The 14,028-nt window shown below is 56.6% G+C and overlaps 4 protein-coding genes across 4 annotated transcripts; all 4 read right to left on the bottom strand.

Annotated features, from left to right (window-relative positions):
• Positions 1-2,505: 2,505 nt before the first annotated feature.
• Positions 2,506-4,476, bottom strand: CHGG_10787 (uncharacterized protein; the record flags this gene model as incomplete). The annotated part of the gene is made up of 1 exon (XM_001226053.1): positions 2,506-4,476. The coding sequence occupies one exon, from the start codon at positions 4,474-4,476 to the stop codon at positions 2,506-2,508; it is 1,971 nt and encodes a 656-aa protein (XP_001226054.1).
• Positions 4,477-6,313: 1,837 nt separating this feature from the next.
• Positions 6,314-7,615, bottom strand: CHGG_10786 (uncharacterized protein; the record flags this gene model as incomplete). The annotated part of the gene is made up of 3 exons (XM_001226052.1): positions 6,314-7,141; positions 7,323-7,468; positions 7,561-7,615. The coding sequence occupies 3 exons, from the start codon at positions 7,613-7,615 to the stop codon at positions 6,314-6,316; spliced, it is 1,029 nt and encodes a 342-aa protein (XP_001226053.1).
• A 1,730-nt stretch (positions 7,616-9,345) lies between these two features.
• CHGG_10785 (uncharacterized protein) lies at positions 9,346-10,350 on the bottom strand (the record flags this gene model as incomplete). Its single annotated transcript, XM_001226051.1, has 2 exons — positions 9,346-9,402; positions 9,463-10,350. 2 exons carry the CDS (start codon positions 10,348-10,350, stop codon positions 9,346-9,348), a joined length of 945 nt encoding a protein of 314 aa, XP_001226052.1.
• A 1,213-nt stretch (positions 10,351-11,563) lies between these two features.
• CHGG_10784 (uncharacterized protein) lies at positions 11,564-13,918 on the bottom strand (the record flags this gene model as incomplete). The annotated part of the gene is made up of 8 exons (XM_001226050.1): positions 11,564-11,570; positions 11,780-12,091; positions 12,147-12,427; positions 12,489-12,629; positions 12,685-13,125; positions 13,189-13,362; positions 13,486-13,577; positions 13,651-13,918. The coding sequence occupies 8 exons, from the start codon at positions 13,916-13,918 to the stop codon at positions 11,564-11,566; spliced, it is 1,716 nt and encodes a 571-aa protein (XP_001226051.1).
• Between the last annotated feature and the right edge of the window lie 110 nt (positions 13,919-14,028).

Raw genomic sequence — 14,028 nt, 5'->3', positions numbered from 1 at the left:
CTAAAATTGCAAACCACCGATGCACCAAAGGAAAACGACCCAACGAGAAAAAGCCAGCCGGGCAGCCAGCGAATCCGGAGGCCGGCACAATTCGGAAAGGTGTGGGACGGTGGACCAATCAGCCAGCATCGATCCTCAAATTTTGACAGAAGAGTCTCGAACATCGAGCCAACGTGATGACGTAACTCATTTTTTAGCAGTTCGGCGGCCGAATGCGCCAATTGGAGAAGTGGACGGCGCAGACTCCGGAAAGACATTTCATCATCGTGTCTTCCGCTTTAGGTGACATTAAGGCCGGAACCTGGTGTGCCAGGGCCGCGCCATGGCAGGGACGTGGGAGGATGCACAAGTTTTAGAATCCCAGAGTTCAAGCTGGAATGGGATGGGGCCGTAACCCTGGCTTTTTCTCAGCGAGACCCTATATGTAAATATGTATAAACATCGAGCTGAGCATCCATCTACGAACGGCGCAACCCAACGCAACCCAAAAACTCGACAGCCCCCACGCCGCTCGTTAGCTTGAACAACTGCAGTAGGGAGTTCCCATGCTCGCATGAGTCTTTAAGGCCTCGGCATCCAAGTCCCAGCCACGAAAAACCCACGAAGACATCACCACTCACTCATCTCGACATCATTATCTGTGGTCTAGACTGGGCGGTCAGTGCGCTAGAAGGTGGTGACGCCACAACCGATTTCGATCGAATCTGAACCATCATTGCATTTTTAAACAAAGAGAAGGGCTGCCGCTTCGCATTCCCTCTGGCCACAATCTCTGGCGATTATCATTTTGGAGATCTCTCTTTCTCGAGGTACGACAGAGAGATTCCTCAGGGGGATGCATAATATTTGCAACGCAGTGGTCTAACAACCACCCAGATAAGACCCCTATTTCAGTCCCCAGCCAACCCCAAAAGGGCAGCACGCCAGCAAGCCACCAAACCAGATCTCCCCTCGATCAACACACCACCACCTCTCAGCAGCACAAGCAGCACAGGCAGCACAGGCAGCACAACTACCATCCAAGCAAGGCACACACCACCTCCCCAAACATAACAACACCAAACCAAAGAAACCAAACGCCAAAAAAAAAAAAAAAAGCCGAAAATGTGCGGCACCCGCATCAGCTACGCCTGCCAGACGACGCTCGTCTCCCAATCAACCACCTGCGGGTGCGAGCGTGTCGTCGCCCGCGGCAACAGCACCCTCTTCTGCGGCACCTGCGCGCACCCGCGCTGCAAGGAGCTGCGCGGGGAGGCGGTGGCGGCGGCGGCGGTGGGGAGTTGAGTTGAGTTGAGTTGAGTTGGGTTGGGTTGAGAGGCCTCTTGGGGGTTGGAAGGAAGGGCAGGGGTTGGAGGGGCAGGGGTTGGGAGTTGGGTTGGGTTGGGTTGAGTTGGTTTGGGTGGGTTGAGGGATAGGGGGTTTGGTGTGTTGGTCTGGTCTGGTCTGGGTGGAGGGGTTCTGGTTCTTTGGTGTTGGGAGGGATATGCCTGCGGGCGGTCCTTTGGTGGTGGGGTTTTGGGCGTTGGGAGGTTTTCTCTGCTTGTGGGGGATGGGGACGGCGGCGTTTTGTTTCCCGTTTGGGGAGGGTGGGTAAAAGAGAAAAAACAGGGGGCGGTTTCAGGATGGGAGGTCTATCCTAGACTGACTGGCGGTGGCGTGTCCAGGGCCGGCCTGGCGCTGGGAAGGGAAGGATATCCCATTGTACATCATGATCCGAGACATGTAGAAACAATCAACCGTGTGATACTCAAACGGTTGAGATCGCCAGGCCAGGTACTGCAATTTGGGGCTGTGTTTCAGTCGACGCGCACAACATTCGATATCGTACGTCCATATGTACATATCGGGATACACTGCTCCAACGGCCGCCGATCACATGTAGCGCGGTACCGGCAAGCTGGTACCCAAGTCGGAGGATCGGCGCCGGCCCGGACAGGGTGCTCCAACCGAGGCCTGTGTAACGGTCGATCGGTGGCGAGATAATAATGAATCTCCGACGCGCGAGTATACAGGCCTCCGCTCGATGCGTTTGCCTCCATTACGCGGATCGAGATGTCCATCATCATCGCGCTCCTTCAATTTCTAGCAAACGGATATTCAAAGCGGGAGATCGTATAGGGGTACACTCCTCGAAAAAGGAAAAATATTGTGGTTGTATGTACATACGTGTCGGCCGTCCGAGTTTAGTTCGTATAGTTATCCAATTACACATTGAAATCAAGACACTTTTCCCGTAACTTGCTTTGCTTTGCCTTGCCTAAATCTCAGTTTGTACTCAAGAAACCCAGTAAACGCTAACCAGCCGTGGCTAATATGCCCATTGCCCCGTTGGTATCACATCGTGTATCGCCCATTGCCGTAGGTTGTATGCAATAATCAAGATCCCCCGAACCACAAACAAAACAAAATCAAGAACAATAGACCAAACAAGCCCCTCCAACCCAACATACCACAACCCACCCCAACACACCCTTCAACTCTCCCCTTCCTCAACATCCTCCGCCGTCAACGCCTTCGCACCCCCCTCCGCACAGGCTTCAACCAATCCTCCCTCCCCGGCGGCCAATAGACCCTCCCCTCGGGCCCGCCCATCGCATAATCCTCCTCACTGACGACCCTGCCCCTCTCCTCCATAAGCTCCTGATCGTCCGCGCCGGCGCCCACATCATTCAACTCGACGGGCTCCTCATCGGGCGCGCGCTTCCTCTTCAGATTCCTCGCCGGCTTCTGCCGCTTCTTCCCCAGGGGCGTCTGCTTCGGCGCGGCGCGGGACTCGTCCGGGCGGACGTGGGGGACCATGTCCCGCACGCGGTCGAACCCCGGCAGCTTGAAGGTGCGCATCAGCTCGAAGACGGCCTGCTCCTTGTCCTTGGCCTCGATCATGAGGTCCATGTCGGGGGGGCAGGGGGGCAGGGTCATGACGCGCGGGGAGTGCTTGCGGCGGTCGCGGGGCGTGACGGCGCCCGGGCAGGGCTCGCTGTAGTGCATTTTCTGGCGGATATTCTTGCGGGTCCAGGTGGCGGTGATGCGGGACTGAAGGGCAGGGGAGCTGATGTCGAGGGTGCCTTCGCGGCAGTGGGCGGGGTCGAAGATGATGTTGTGGTGGTGGTAGTCGAGGACGAGGGGGATGTTGAGGGATTCGCAGACGGGGAGGAGGTCGTGCACGCTCCAGCCGACGTCGTCGTTTTCGAGGACGAGGCGGGCTTGGATGGAGGGGGAGAGCCGTGCGTAGTTGGCGCGGAAGCGCTCGAGGGTCGCGGCTTTGTCGCCGTAGACACCGCCCATGTGCAGGATCATGACGGCGTCGCGGTTTTGTTGGGCGGGGAGGTTGAGGAGGGACAGCATCTCGTCGTGGTATTCTAGGTCGCGGATGGCGGCGTCGACGACTTCTTTACGGGGCGAGCCCAGTTGGGTGTACTGGCCCGGGTGGGTGGTGAGGCGGTGGCCCAGCTCGGCGGCGACCTTGCCGACCTCGGCCAGCACCTCGGAAGCGAAGGGGGCCAGCTTGTAGCCGTGTTCTTGGTGGCTGGCAAAGGGGAACATCTCGGAGCTGAGGCGCATGAACTTGATGCCATATTTGTCGTTCCAGCGCAGCATGCGGATGATATCCCGGGCATTGGTGAGGCCGAGGTTCTGCAGGAACCGCTGTCCTCGTTCAACGGAAGGCTCCTTGGACCGGTCTGGGCGGTTTTTGACCGAGTGTTCGGGCTGGGACGGGTCGGTGAGCGGGTACCGATGGTCGACGATGGAGGACATGCGACAGGTCCGGGAGCAAAAGACGGGCGTCTTGGCCGAGCGCAGATACGTGTTGAGACATGCGTAGCCTAACCGGCCTTTCCATGGTAATGGCAGATAGTCACTGTTGACTGGCGGCGCTCTGGCGGCACCACGTTCGGGAATGTCGGGTGCCTCCTCTGGAGCATCTATCCTGGAAGTCTCGAGGTCCGGGCCTTGTCCTCCGGTGATATTCCTGGCGAAGTTATCTTTCTCCCCCTCATCCGGGGTCGGTAGTTGTGTTCCATTTGTCGGTTCTGCTGTCGGCTCTGCTGTTGGCTCTACCATCCTCAGGGACGCTTGTTCGAGAGATTCGGATTGGGCTGCCTCCTGGATGGCGGCCTTCCGTTGCTTCGACAACTCGGCCTCCTCTTTAAGCTGCAGCTTTTGCCTCTTTGTCGCACTCCTCAGCCGACGCTCCATCCTGGCGAGCCCCTCGATGGCAAGGCGCATTTCCTCTTTGAGCGTGTCCTTATGCTCTTCCATCTCCTCACTGTTTGCATCTTCGCCTTCCGGAGGTCTGAGCCCCAACATGTTTCCGGCTGTCGCCTTCATGATATCATCGGGCTCGAGGGTCTTCAGGCCCCGGCCCGACCTGCGGAGTTGGACCTGGGGACGGAGAGCGGTGTCGACATGCATGGATGCCAACTCTACCCCACCGGAATCTGGTGAAGGTGACAGCGGCTTGGACTTCCGAGGCATGGTGGAAAAGAGCCGGCTCGCGTGGCAGGCGTGGTTGGTGTAGGCACGGTGAAAGGGGAGGTGTGGCGAGGAGTAAGAGGTCACGACGTGGCGAGGGATCGGGACGCGACGGATAGTGGGTGATGATCGGATAGAGGAGAAAGGGAGGGTGAGAAATCCCAAACACGGCAGGGCGGTAGCCGATATAAATGCTGAGATAATACTGTGCGACGTAGGAGAAGACGATCCGGATATTGGCGAGCAGGCGAAGAGCGGGAAAGGGGCGGCGGTTGTCAGGGTCATCCCCTATATATTTTACGTAGCAATTACCGAACACAGTATCGTTCGTGTCCGGAGTGTCGTGGCCGTCGGAGCAATTGAATGCAATGGACGGGAGCACTTCCGAAGGTATTGAAATTGGGTAGGCTGGAGGATGGAGGGTAGGGTAGGTAACAAACTCGGATCAAACACACGGACTCACAAGTTACATACAACGCCGGTCACACACCCTTGGCTCGCGCATCCGAGACAGGATCAACAAGACTTCACGAGCTTAAGAAGGTTAGCTGCTCGCCACAACCGCGCCAGGGATTGTCGTCCTATTGGCACGATTGATTCCACTCGACAATGTCATGAGGGGACCAGGGGGCTCGGGGGGTTTTTTGTAAAAAAAGTCGGAATTGAAGATATGCACCCAATCGTAGCACTCGGTTCCTCGATTGACTCGAGGCTCCGGTGTGGCAAGAATCTCAGCTGGGTACGACGCTGCTGTGAGTGGGAAAAGTCGAGATCGGTTCATTGAAAGGGCAATGAGGTCATCGGTTGCGGGGAATGCAACCCTGGCGGCGGGGGTTGCCAAGCATATTCCGTGGAGATGCTACCCTGTCATTCAGCTGCTGTGCCTGCCTTTGACGACCTGCCGCTGCCTGCTTCCCACATTGTACCCTTCGATGCACAGCCTGCAAGCTTGCCCCACGAATCGGCTGTCTCACCCAAGCAAAGAATTTCAAAGTGATTGTGATTACACGAAGTCAATCGTGCAAATTCGAAATGCAGTCTTCATACACGAGATTACACTTTACGGCCTTCATAGATACGGTCGAACCTATTCATCATTTTTGATACCAGCATGCTGAAGATAAGTCAAGTCCATCTAAACTGACTCGGTCATGGATCCATTCTTCGTTATAAACCGAAATGTGGACTCGGCAGGCAGTCGAGGCGTTTCCCGATTACAAACCCCAGTAACACTCGAGGTAGGTGACACTACGGCCGCTTCCTCTTCTTCGCTCCCGACACCCTCTTCCTCTTTTTCCCTCCTCCAGCTCTCTTCCTCTTCTTCCCCCCCACCTCCCCGCCAGCAGCAGCAGCAGAACCACCAACCCCCTGTCACGGCACCAAGCCTGACCTGCTTGGGTCACGTGGGCAGCACGTGCCTACGCGACCTGGGCCCGCACTAGCAGTATCTCCTCTCCGTTAGCGTCCCCTTGCGAGAGCATCCTCTCTCCTCATCGCACAACTCAGTCATTAGCCAGAACCTGACCCTGTCTCGTGACTCCCCTGACCACGCCCCGTGACCCCCCCCCTTTCGGCTTCCCCCCCTTCGGCTTCCCCCCCAACGGCTGCGGAAACCCACGCCCCCGATCCAACCCCTCCGTATCAACAACCCCAACCCCAACCCCAACCCCAACCTCCTCATCCGCCCACCGCCCCGTCGCCAACAACCGCCTTCCCCCCTCCCCCTCCCCCTCCGCCTTCACCTCCCCCCTCAACGGCCGCTGCCACTTCAGCACCGGCCAGCCCGCCTCGAGCCGCGCACTCACAGGCACCTCAACACCGATATTAACCCACTGCCGCGCTAACGGCTCGGCGAGGGTGGCGGCGACGGTGTGTTCGTCGGTGGGAGGGCGGGGGGGAGGGGGGACAGTGATTTGTTGGGGGGCGGCAGCAGGTGTTTTGTTATGGTGGCAGCAGGTGTTTTGTTATGGTTGTGGCTGTGGCTGTGGGTGCGGTTGTGATTATGGGGAGTGGACTGGTTGGGTAACTTGGGCTGGTCCGGTTCAGGTTCGGCTGCTGCTTGGGCGCGTCGCTTGCGTATCCAGGCTGTGAGCTCGGCGTGGAAGATGGCGAGGGGGTGGTCGAGCGGGGTGAATTGGGGGTGCTGGGTCCATTTGGCGAGGTCGTCGAACTCGTCGTCGGCCATGGCGTCGAAGCGGATGAAGCGGTAGGCCGGGTCGCGGGTGATGACCATGTAGAGGAAGTAGGCCACGCCGGTGATGTCGTTCCGTTCGCGCTCCTCGAAGTTGGTGTAACTCCTCCACTTGGCGCGGCTACGGCGCCACGTTTTCCCCATCTGAGCCGCCGCGCTGAAGTCGAAGAGCAGGATGGAGTCGGTGTCCGGGTTGATGAAAAGGTTCCGGGGGGCAATATGCTGGTGCACGATGCCGTACTCGAGGTTGAGCTCATCGACGAGGCCCATCAACTCCCGAAGCCAGCGCAGCTTGAATGGCCCTGGTAGCGGTTTCTCCAGCGAGCGGGCCGAGACGAAGGGAGTGGTGAATCCGACAACCCAAGCCCCGTGAGCTCCTCGACAACGAGCGAGTCGATGGGCAGGATGAGTGGGTGAGCTGGCAGCCGCGCATGATCTGAATCTCGTCCCAGACACCACCGTAATGGGGGCAGCTGGCTATGGCCGTGAAAGCGCCAACCTTCTCTTGCCCGGAAGCCGGACAGCGATACGAAACCTTAGTAATCGTGCCGTCGACACGGTCAAGCTCGGTCAGGTCAGAGCGGAGCAACACAGAAAGCTTGTTCCCCGCCGGAGACGGGAGCCCGTATTCCTCCACCGAGGGGTAGTAGGTACACACCGCACCGTTGTATTCGTCCTCAGTCGACGTCCATAAGACCTCTCCCGATGGGCTCAGGTCGAGCGCCAGCACGTCGGGCGGCAGAGCGCCGGTGTCGAGGAGCGAACGCAGCAGCCGCGTGGTGCGACTGAGCCATTCCAGCTGCACTTCCTCCTCGGCATCCCATCAGTCCATGTCGTCTTCTCTGTGATGCCAGACATCCAGCCATCGGTACGAGACCCAGTCAAATCAGACGTACGCATCCGGTGCAATCTCTCCCTCGCTGTTAGGGTCGGGTCGAACCGCCCGGGCATAGCTACTACCGACAAGGTCGAGGTTATAGGGGGTGATCCGGTGCCAGTTTCATCTTGACGAGCGTCTTGGGCGAATTATTTGATACACTTCAAGTTGTGTTTCACGATATGGATTATGCAAGGTGATGAGTGGTTGATATATCCGGGGGGGTTTGCGCCAGCGAAACGGCATCCCCAGGCTTCTTTGTCCACCACCGGGCGGACAAACACGCCACTCCTCGCTGTTTCTTCCTCCTGGTCCCCATTTCGCATCGGAGTCGCCGATGGAATAATGGGAGGGACGGAGAGGACAAAGGTTTTGTGTGGGGTATGTCTGTTTCCGGCACATTGTTGAGCAGTTCAGCACAAAAGAAAAGCACGGCTGGTTTCGGTTTGGAGGGGGGATACATTTGTTGCCACTCGCGTGCTTTGTTGTCCACAACGCAATCCTCGCCTGAACCAACCTGACACCCTTGGGGGTAATGAGCTCTCAGCCACGTACACCTCTGCTCCTGAGGCGTCCATTCAACCCCCGCGCCAGCCTTAGCGAGCGCTCCTCCCGAGGGAAAAAGTTTACAGACCGAACGAGCCAGCTCGTTTGTTGCCTTGTCAACGCACCGTAAGAAAACAGAAAGCTTCCAGCTGTCTAGGGGGATTTCAGCGGTTCAAATAATTATAAAATAAAACGTTTTTTTAGGGCGTTGCGTCTTCCCAACTCAGTTCTGCTTCAGCTTGGATCGGTGAATCGCTGGTGGACAGTTGCGTCTCCAGTGGTGACAGCTATCACTTTTTCCCACATCTAGTTATCACTTTTTCATCGTTTCATTTTCCGTAATATCGAAACTAGGCGTCCGCGCTAGGGGTCTAACCTGCAACTGACCCTGGGCGCCCATGGGGCAGGAGAAGCATTGCAAAGCTAAACCAAAAAAAAAAAAAGGAAAAAAAAAAGAGAAGAGGTTTGAGGGATGCACAAGTGCACTGCTGTCTCTTGGTATGAGCGTCCTCTCAGAAGTTCAAAAGGTCGCCCTCCCCCTCGTACCAGCACAAGAACCATACCAGTTCAAGCAACCAGTTCAAACAAGCAACCAATCCAAGCAACCTCAGCAAACATTCCAGTCTGTCTCGAATACCCGGCATACCTCACTCAACTCTCCGGCCAAGTCCTCAGCACACGGTGTTACATACATCACATCACCCATGTCTCGCATTTTTTTTCCACAGCCAAATTAACCACTACCGCGAACACTGGGTACTGAGGGGCGGCTGCTCCTGCGGTCGTTACGCCTTCTACCTGGAGTGCGGCCATCTGTCAGGACCACCTCGGCGCCAACGGTGTGGCCGCACATTAAACCCAAACGGAGCCCCCGTGATCTGCTACTCTCCGGCCCCCGCTTGTCAACGTTTACAGCGTTACCATTAACGGTCGCTGCTGGCGTTGTCTAATTAAATGGTAAGCGCCCCATGGATCGCGATATCCCATCGGGACATTCGCTGACAGTTACATAGGCGGCTGAAACTTCTAAGTCTCGGGGCTGGCCCGGCTGGGGAGAGGTGGACGCTACCAAGGGGGCGCCGGGAGGGTTCGTGGTTTTGCTTTGTCGATAGATGGGGGCTGGTGGGATAGATCACGGATGAAGAAGTGTAGGAAACATCATGTGCTTTGTTTTGGTGCCCATCGAGTGTGTGCTCCTGCCCCCCGTGCCGTGATACTTGTCTGCACCGTCCGCATCCCTGTCATTCGGCCGCACTGTTTACCATTTGATGACCTTTTGAGGAAAGAACTCATCAATCAGTTCCAAATAATACGGCTAGAACCACGTGTCAGCCATAGCAGTCCCTGTCCTTCGGCTCCCCAAGTACGATCTTACCTTCAGCTCGTCCACCTTGGGCACATCGTCCGACTTGCTATACAAATCATAAGGGTTGAAAGCACGCACGGCACTCAGCAGCGCCTCATCGCCGTCGGCCATGAACTCGGTGTAGGCGCCCTCCTTGTGCCAGGGGTAAAACGAATGAAAGCGCACCATGGCGAGGGCCTCGCGCGGCAGGGTGCTCTGGTCCCGCAGCACCAGGTACAGGTACTCGTCATGGCCCCAGCTCATCATCAACTCATTGACACCACACCCAGGCTGGTAAATCCCATAACGAGTCGAGTAGACCTCATGGCCAGCATCCGGGTTGGCGGCAAACAACTCCGGGTAGATACAGCGCTCATCAAAGCGACACCCCACGGGGAAGGTATCCCCGACCACATCCCACTGCCCGTCACAACAACCCTCAAAAAACAGCATCAGCTTGCCCAAGTCATGAATCAGCCCCGTCAGCTGCATCCAGCGGGGCTTGCCGTCGCGGCGGATCGCCTCGGCGCTCTGCAGCAGGTGCTGGATCTGGCTGAGCGACGTGTCCGGGTCGCTGTCGTCGACGAGCGTGTTGAGCTTCTCCATGGCCTCCCAGATGCCCAGCTCGGGCCGCTTGCGGGAAGGGGAGTGGAAGTGCGCGCGCGCGGCCAGGTTGTGCGCGACGGTCTGCTTGGCGTGTTGTTCGGCGTAGAAGTGCTTGACGCGGTCGCAGGCGTCGGCGTATTGGCGGAAGGTGGACTTGTCTTTGTCGGTGTCGAAGGTGGAGGCTGCGTCGAACGCGGGTTCGGCCGTGGTGGGCATGTGTTTGAGGATGTTGACTGTGTCGACCGCGTCTGAGATGGCTTCGAGGGCAGCCCCATCCCGATGGAACGGGCGGACATCTACCATGGCTGCCATTGGAATAATGGAATGTTTGGGAGAAACGAGAGAGTGAATATCGGGAATGAGTAGGCAAGGGTATATCAACACGTCGTGATCCGATCGTAGTCCCAGAAACAACGAGTTGAGAATCAAACTTGGGATTCGTGCCACTTCTGAATAAACGAAAGATTCGTGTTTGGGTGCAGGACTAGGGCTGCGATACCTTGACTCGAGATGTGATATTTATCGTTGAAAACAAGCGGAAAGGTACGAAGGGAGGAATGACTCGGGGAGGACTCGAAGGAGGGAATCACGGGTACAAGCCGAGTTGAGTTGGTCGGCTCAGCCAGGGCAGGGTCGAGGGTGGTTCCTTGCCCTGGGTACAGACCGCTTTATTATCGTGTTGCTGCATCTTCGGAATTGGAATTGGTCACCACTGGGTAATGAATAATCGGGGCTATCTGGCTGGGTCAGACCAAGAGTGGAGGAGATACTGGGAAGACAGCAGGAAACTCGCAGTGCCACGCCGCGATTACGCCGATATGGGGGCTCGAATTGAAGGAAAGGGAAGGCACGGAGGGTACCAAGGGTACCTTAGGCAAGTAATCTGTGCAAATCCACGTCATCCACCCCATCCACCGACTCGTCCTGACGAATCTCGACCGCGCCGGCTGCATCAGAATGGATACAAGAGGAGAAGTCTGCTCCTCGGTTCCACGGATCTGTGTTCTCCCTCTCTTCCCTCTTTCGTTTCCGCTTGGAACCGCACATAGGGTGGGTGCCACTACTCCTGCAAGTGCCCACCGACCTGGTTGTCCCTTGAATGGCACGTGAACGTCTTCCAGGGTCCCGATGAACTCATGCAGGTGTGCCGTTGTCGATTTTGGTCAGAATCGGCGAAAATTTCGCTTTTAGGATCAGATATGGTTATTTGACGCGAAGACTGATCCATGGAACAGAGTTCCACTTTTAAAACGGGCAACTTTCTCCGATGCAGACCGACTATTCTCGGAATGGCGTGGGAGAGGAAGCGGCTGTGGCCGGCCGATATCTCCGTCGGGAGGAGGGGCCGGTAAGTAGAGAACGGTCTGGATCGTGGATAGTATCGTTTAGTGTTTGACTAGGCGTCACCGCTCGAGTGTACTGTGTGTGAAAGCATGTTGGGGGGGCTGAACTGGGCGGGAGGCAGGTTCACGAGGGCATTACCCGATGGATTTGAAGTGGGTGATGTATACATTTTATACTCTAACTAGCAGCTGCATACTACAAACGGGGGAGTTAGTCTATTTCTCCCCACCTCCACGCCCGAGTGGATTCAGCGTGCTGAGAACGGGTGGAGGAGCCATAAGGCGTGCTCTTGGGCTCGGGCTTGACCAATTCCATCAACCAGCTACGTGGAGTTGAAAGTGTAAATGCGCTTAATTATTAACTACTACACTATCCTAAAATATATGTAAGGCCCTACGGGCTGCTGGTGCTCTCCACAACCTTAGCCCCGGTGTGCTTGCGGTATTTGGCCATGAACTCCCCGTCGATATCCTCCTCGAACACATTGACCTTGGTCGTCGCAAACTTGCGCGCGCTGACCTTGTTTTTGAAAAGCATATCCATCTCGGCAAAGGAGCGCCCCGACGGCTCAGGCACCCGAAAATAAGTGTAAATAATGCACAAAAAGCAAATGCCTGCCCAGAAAAAGCCTGCAAAGTTTCTCCAATCCCAGGCTCCGGGATTCAGCATGTATGGCGTTATCGTACTGCAAATGATACCCACGATGATACTTTAGGAAAGTTAGCGGCCGAAAATGCCCTCATTATCCATGGGATAAGACTCACTAGAACACACGCCCGAGGGCAACCGTCTTGATCTGCAGCCGCCGTGTCGAGATCTCGCTGACCAGCGAGTAGCAGACAGTGCCCACTGTTAGTTGATACGTCAGGGCCCAACCAAGCATGATGCTTCCCGTCGCAATGGAGGCCTCTCGCCGGTGGGCGTCGGGGACGAGGCCCAGGAAGCCGAGAATCAAAAGCATGACGCAAAGACCGCACAGGCCGTAGAGATAGAGAGACCGGCGGCCAATTCCGCGGCTCATCAAAAACCACGCCCCTACAACACCCTGTCCAGCAGTGTCAACGTTTACTGTCGTTCTTTTTGCAAGACGCCAGTATCTGACTCACTACCATGTTGATTCCGTATTGGCCAAGCGCAAATCCGTACGCGCTATCCGGGTCAAGACCGGCTTGGGTGAGGAAGTATGTCGAGTAGTTGGAGAAGGAATTCCCTGACAGATTTTGAATCGCCCAACACATGCCGACAATCTGCACGTCGTCACTCATTAGAGGGCCCCATCCGCTCAGATTCAGTTCACCTTACCTCCGTTCTTCTCAAGTCGTAGCCCTTGAAGCAGTCCAAGTAGCTCGCTCCGCTCGTTGTCTTCTCCTCCAGCGCCGTGGTGTGCACCATCATGTCGACCGTCTCATCCGCATCGAAATTCGTCTCTCGATTCAGGCTGGTGAGACGCAACAGCGAGCGCTTTGCCTTGTCAAGCTTCCCCTTGCGGACCAACCACCAGGGGGACTCGGGAGCGAAGAAGATGCCGACAGCGAGCGGGAGAGGCCACATCCACTGCAGGGCATACGGGATTCGGTAGCCCCATTCGTTATCCCGCCCAAGCATGGACATGATGACGCCGATTCCGATAAACTGGCCGAGGCCCCAGCAGAAGTTGACGTAAGTCGAGAGATAGGCTCTCATTGCGACAGGACAGACCTCGGAGGCGTAGGTGATGGTGAGGGTTTGAAAGACGCCCCATGGCTGTCCGGAAGCTGGCACGTCAGTAACGCATCCTCGCTAGATGTTAGGGTTCGGGGGCCGTACGATGCCGCATAGAATTTCGGCCGCCAGCAGCGTCTGCACATTCTGGGCCGTGAAAAATAAAGCCGTCCAGGCATTTATCAACATCAGACAGACAATTACTGTCCAGCGGTAACCGAACCGTTCCGAAACCCAGCCGTTGATGAGGAGGCCAATCAGTTCACCGACGTTGGCGCCCTAGATCCACCAGGTTAGCACTTCTTGCCGCCTGTTCGTCTCATCTCAAGATCGGGAACGGGCCGGCCGGGACGTCGAAGCGGGCCGCCGGTTGTGCTGGTCTGATGTTTTGAGAGCACTCACATTGCTAAGACCGGCCTGCCATGGAGCTGTCACTTCCCACTTCCCGTCGGATAGCTGTTCTCCGTATTTTCTATTGAATTGCGGAAATGCATCTTTTGAACCGTCCAGTTAGCCGAGGCTGCCATCTCGGGACCCCACAGGGTCCAGGAAGCCATGAACACCTACAGAAGTTGTTGATCAAGCAAACGTCGTACCCCTCCATCACGATACAGGTTGAGATGAGCATGCTCCATGCGATAGCTTTGGGGTACAGGCGGATGCCCTGCATGAGGGTCATTTTCTGCTCCTTCTCTGTAGCCAATTTGGCGCCCTGGATGACCCTGTCCGTGGCCTGGAGTCGTGAGACCTGATCCTGAGCGTGGTGGTCCTTCTCGTCATCCATCGTGGCCTTCTCGGAGGGCACAACGCCCTCAGGTGGGTGTTCTGAAGCCATCTTGAGGGCAGGTCACTTCCGGTTCCAGTGTGCAGTCGAAATGGGTAAGACACAGTTCGCGGAGAAGGGGCTGTCGTTGGCGTTATGGGGAAAGAAAAGATCAACTCCCT

This window comes from Chaetomium globosum, genomic scaffold, assembly GCF_000143365.1.
Source record: "Chaetomium globosum CBS 148.51 scaffold_8 genomic scaffold, whole genome shotgun sequence".
Lineage (NCBI taxonomy): Eukaryota > Fungi > Ascomycota > Sordariomycetes > Sordariales > Chaetomiaceae > Chaetomium > Chaetomium globosum.
This window is presented reverse-complemented; position numbering and strand designations above follow the sequence as displayed.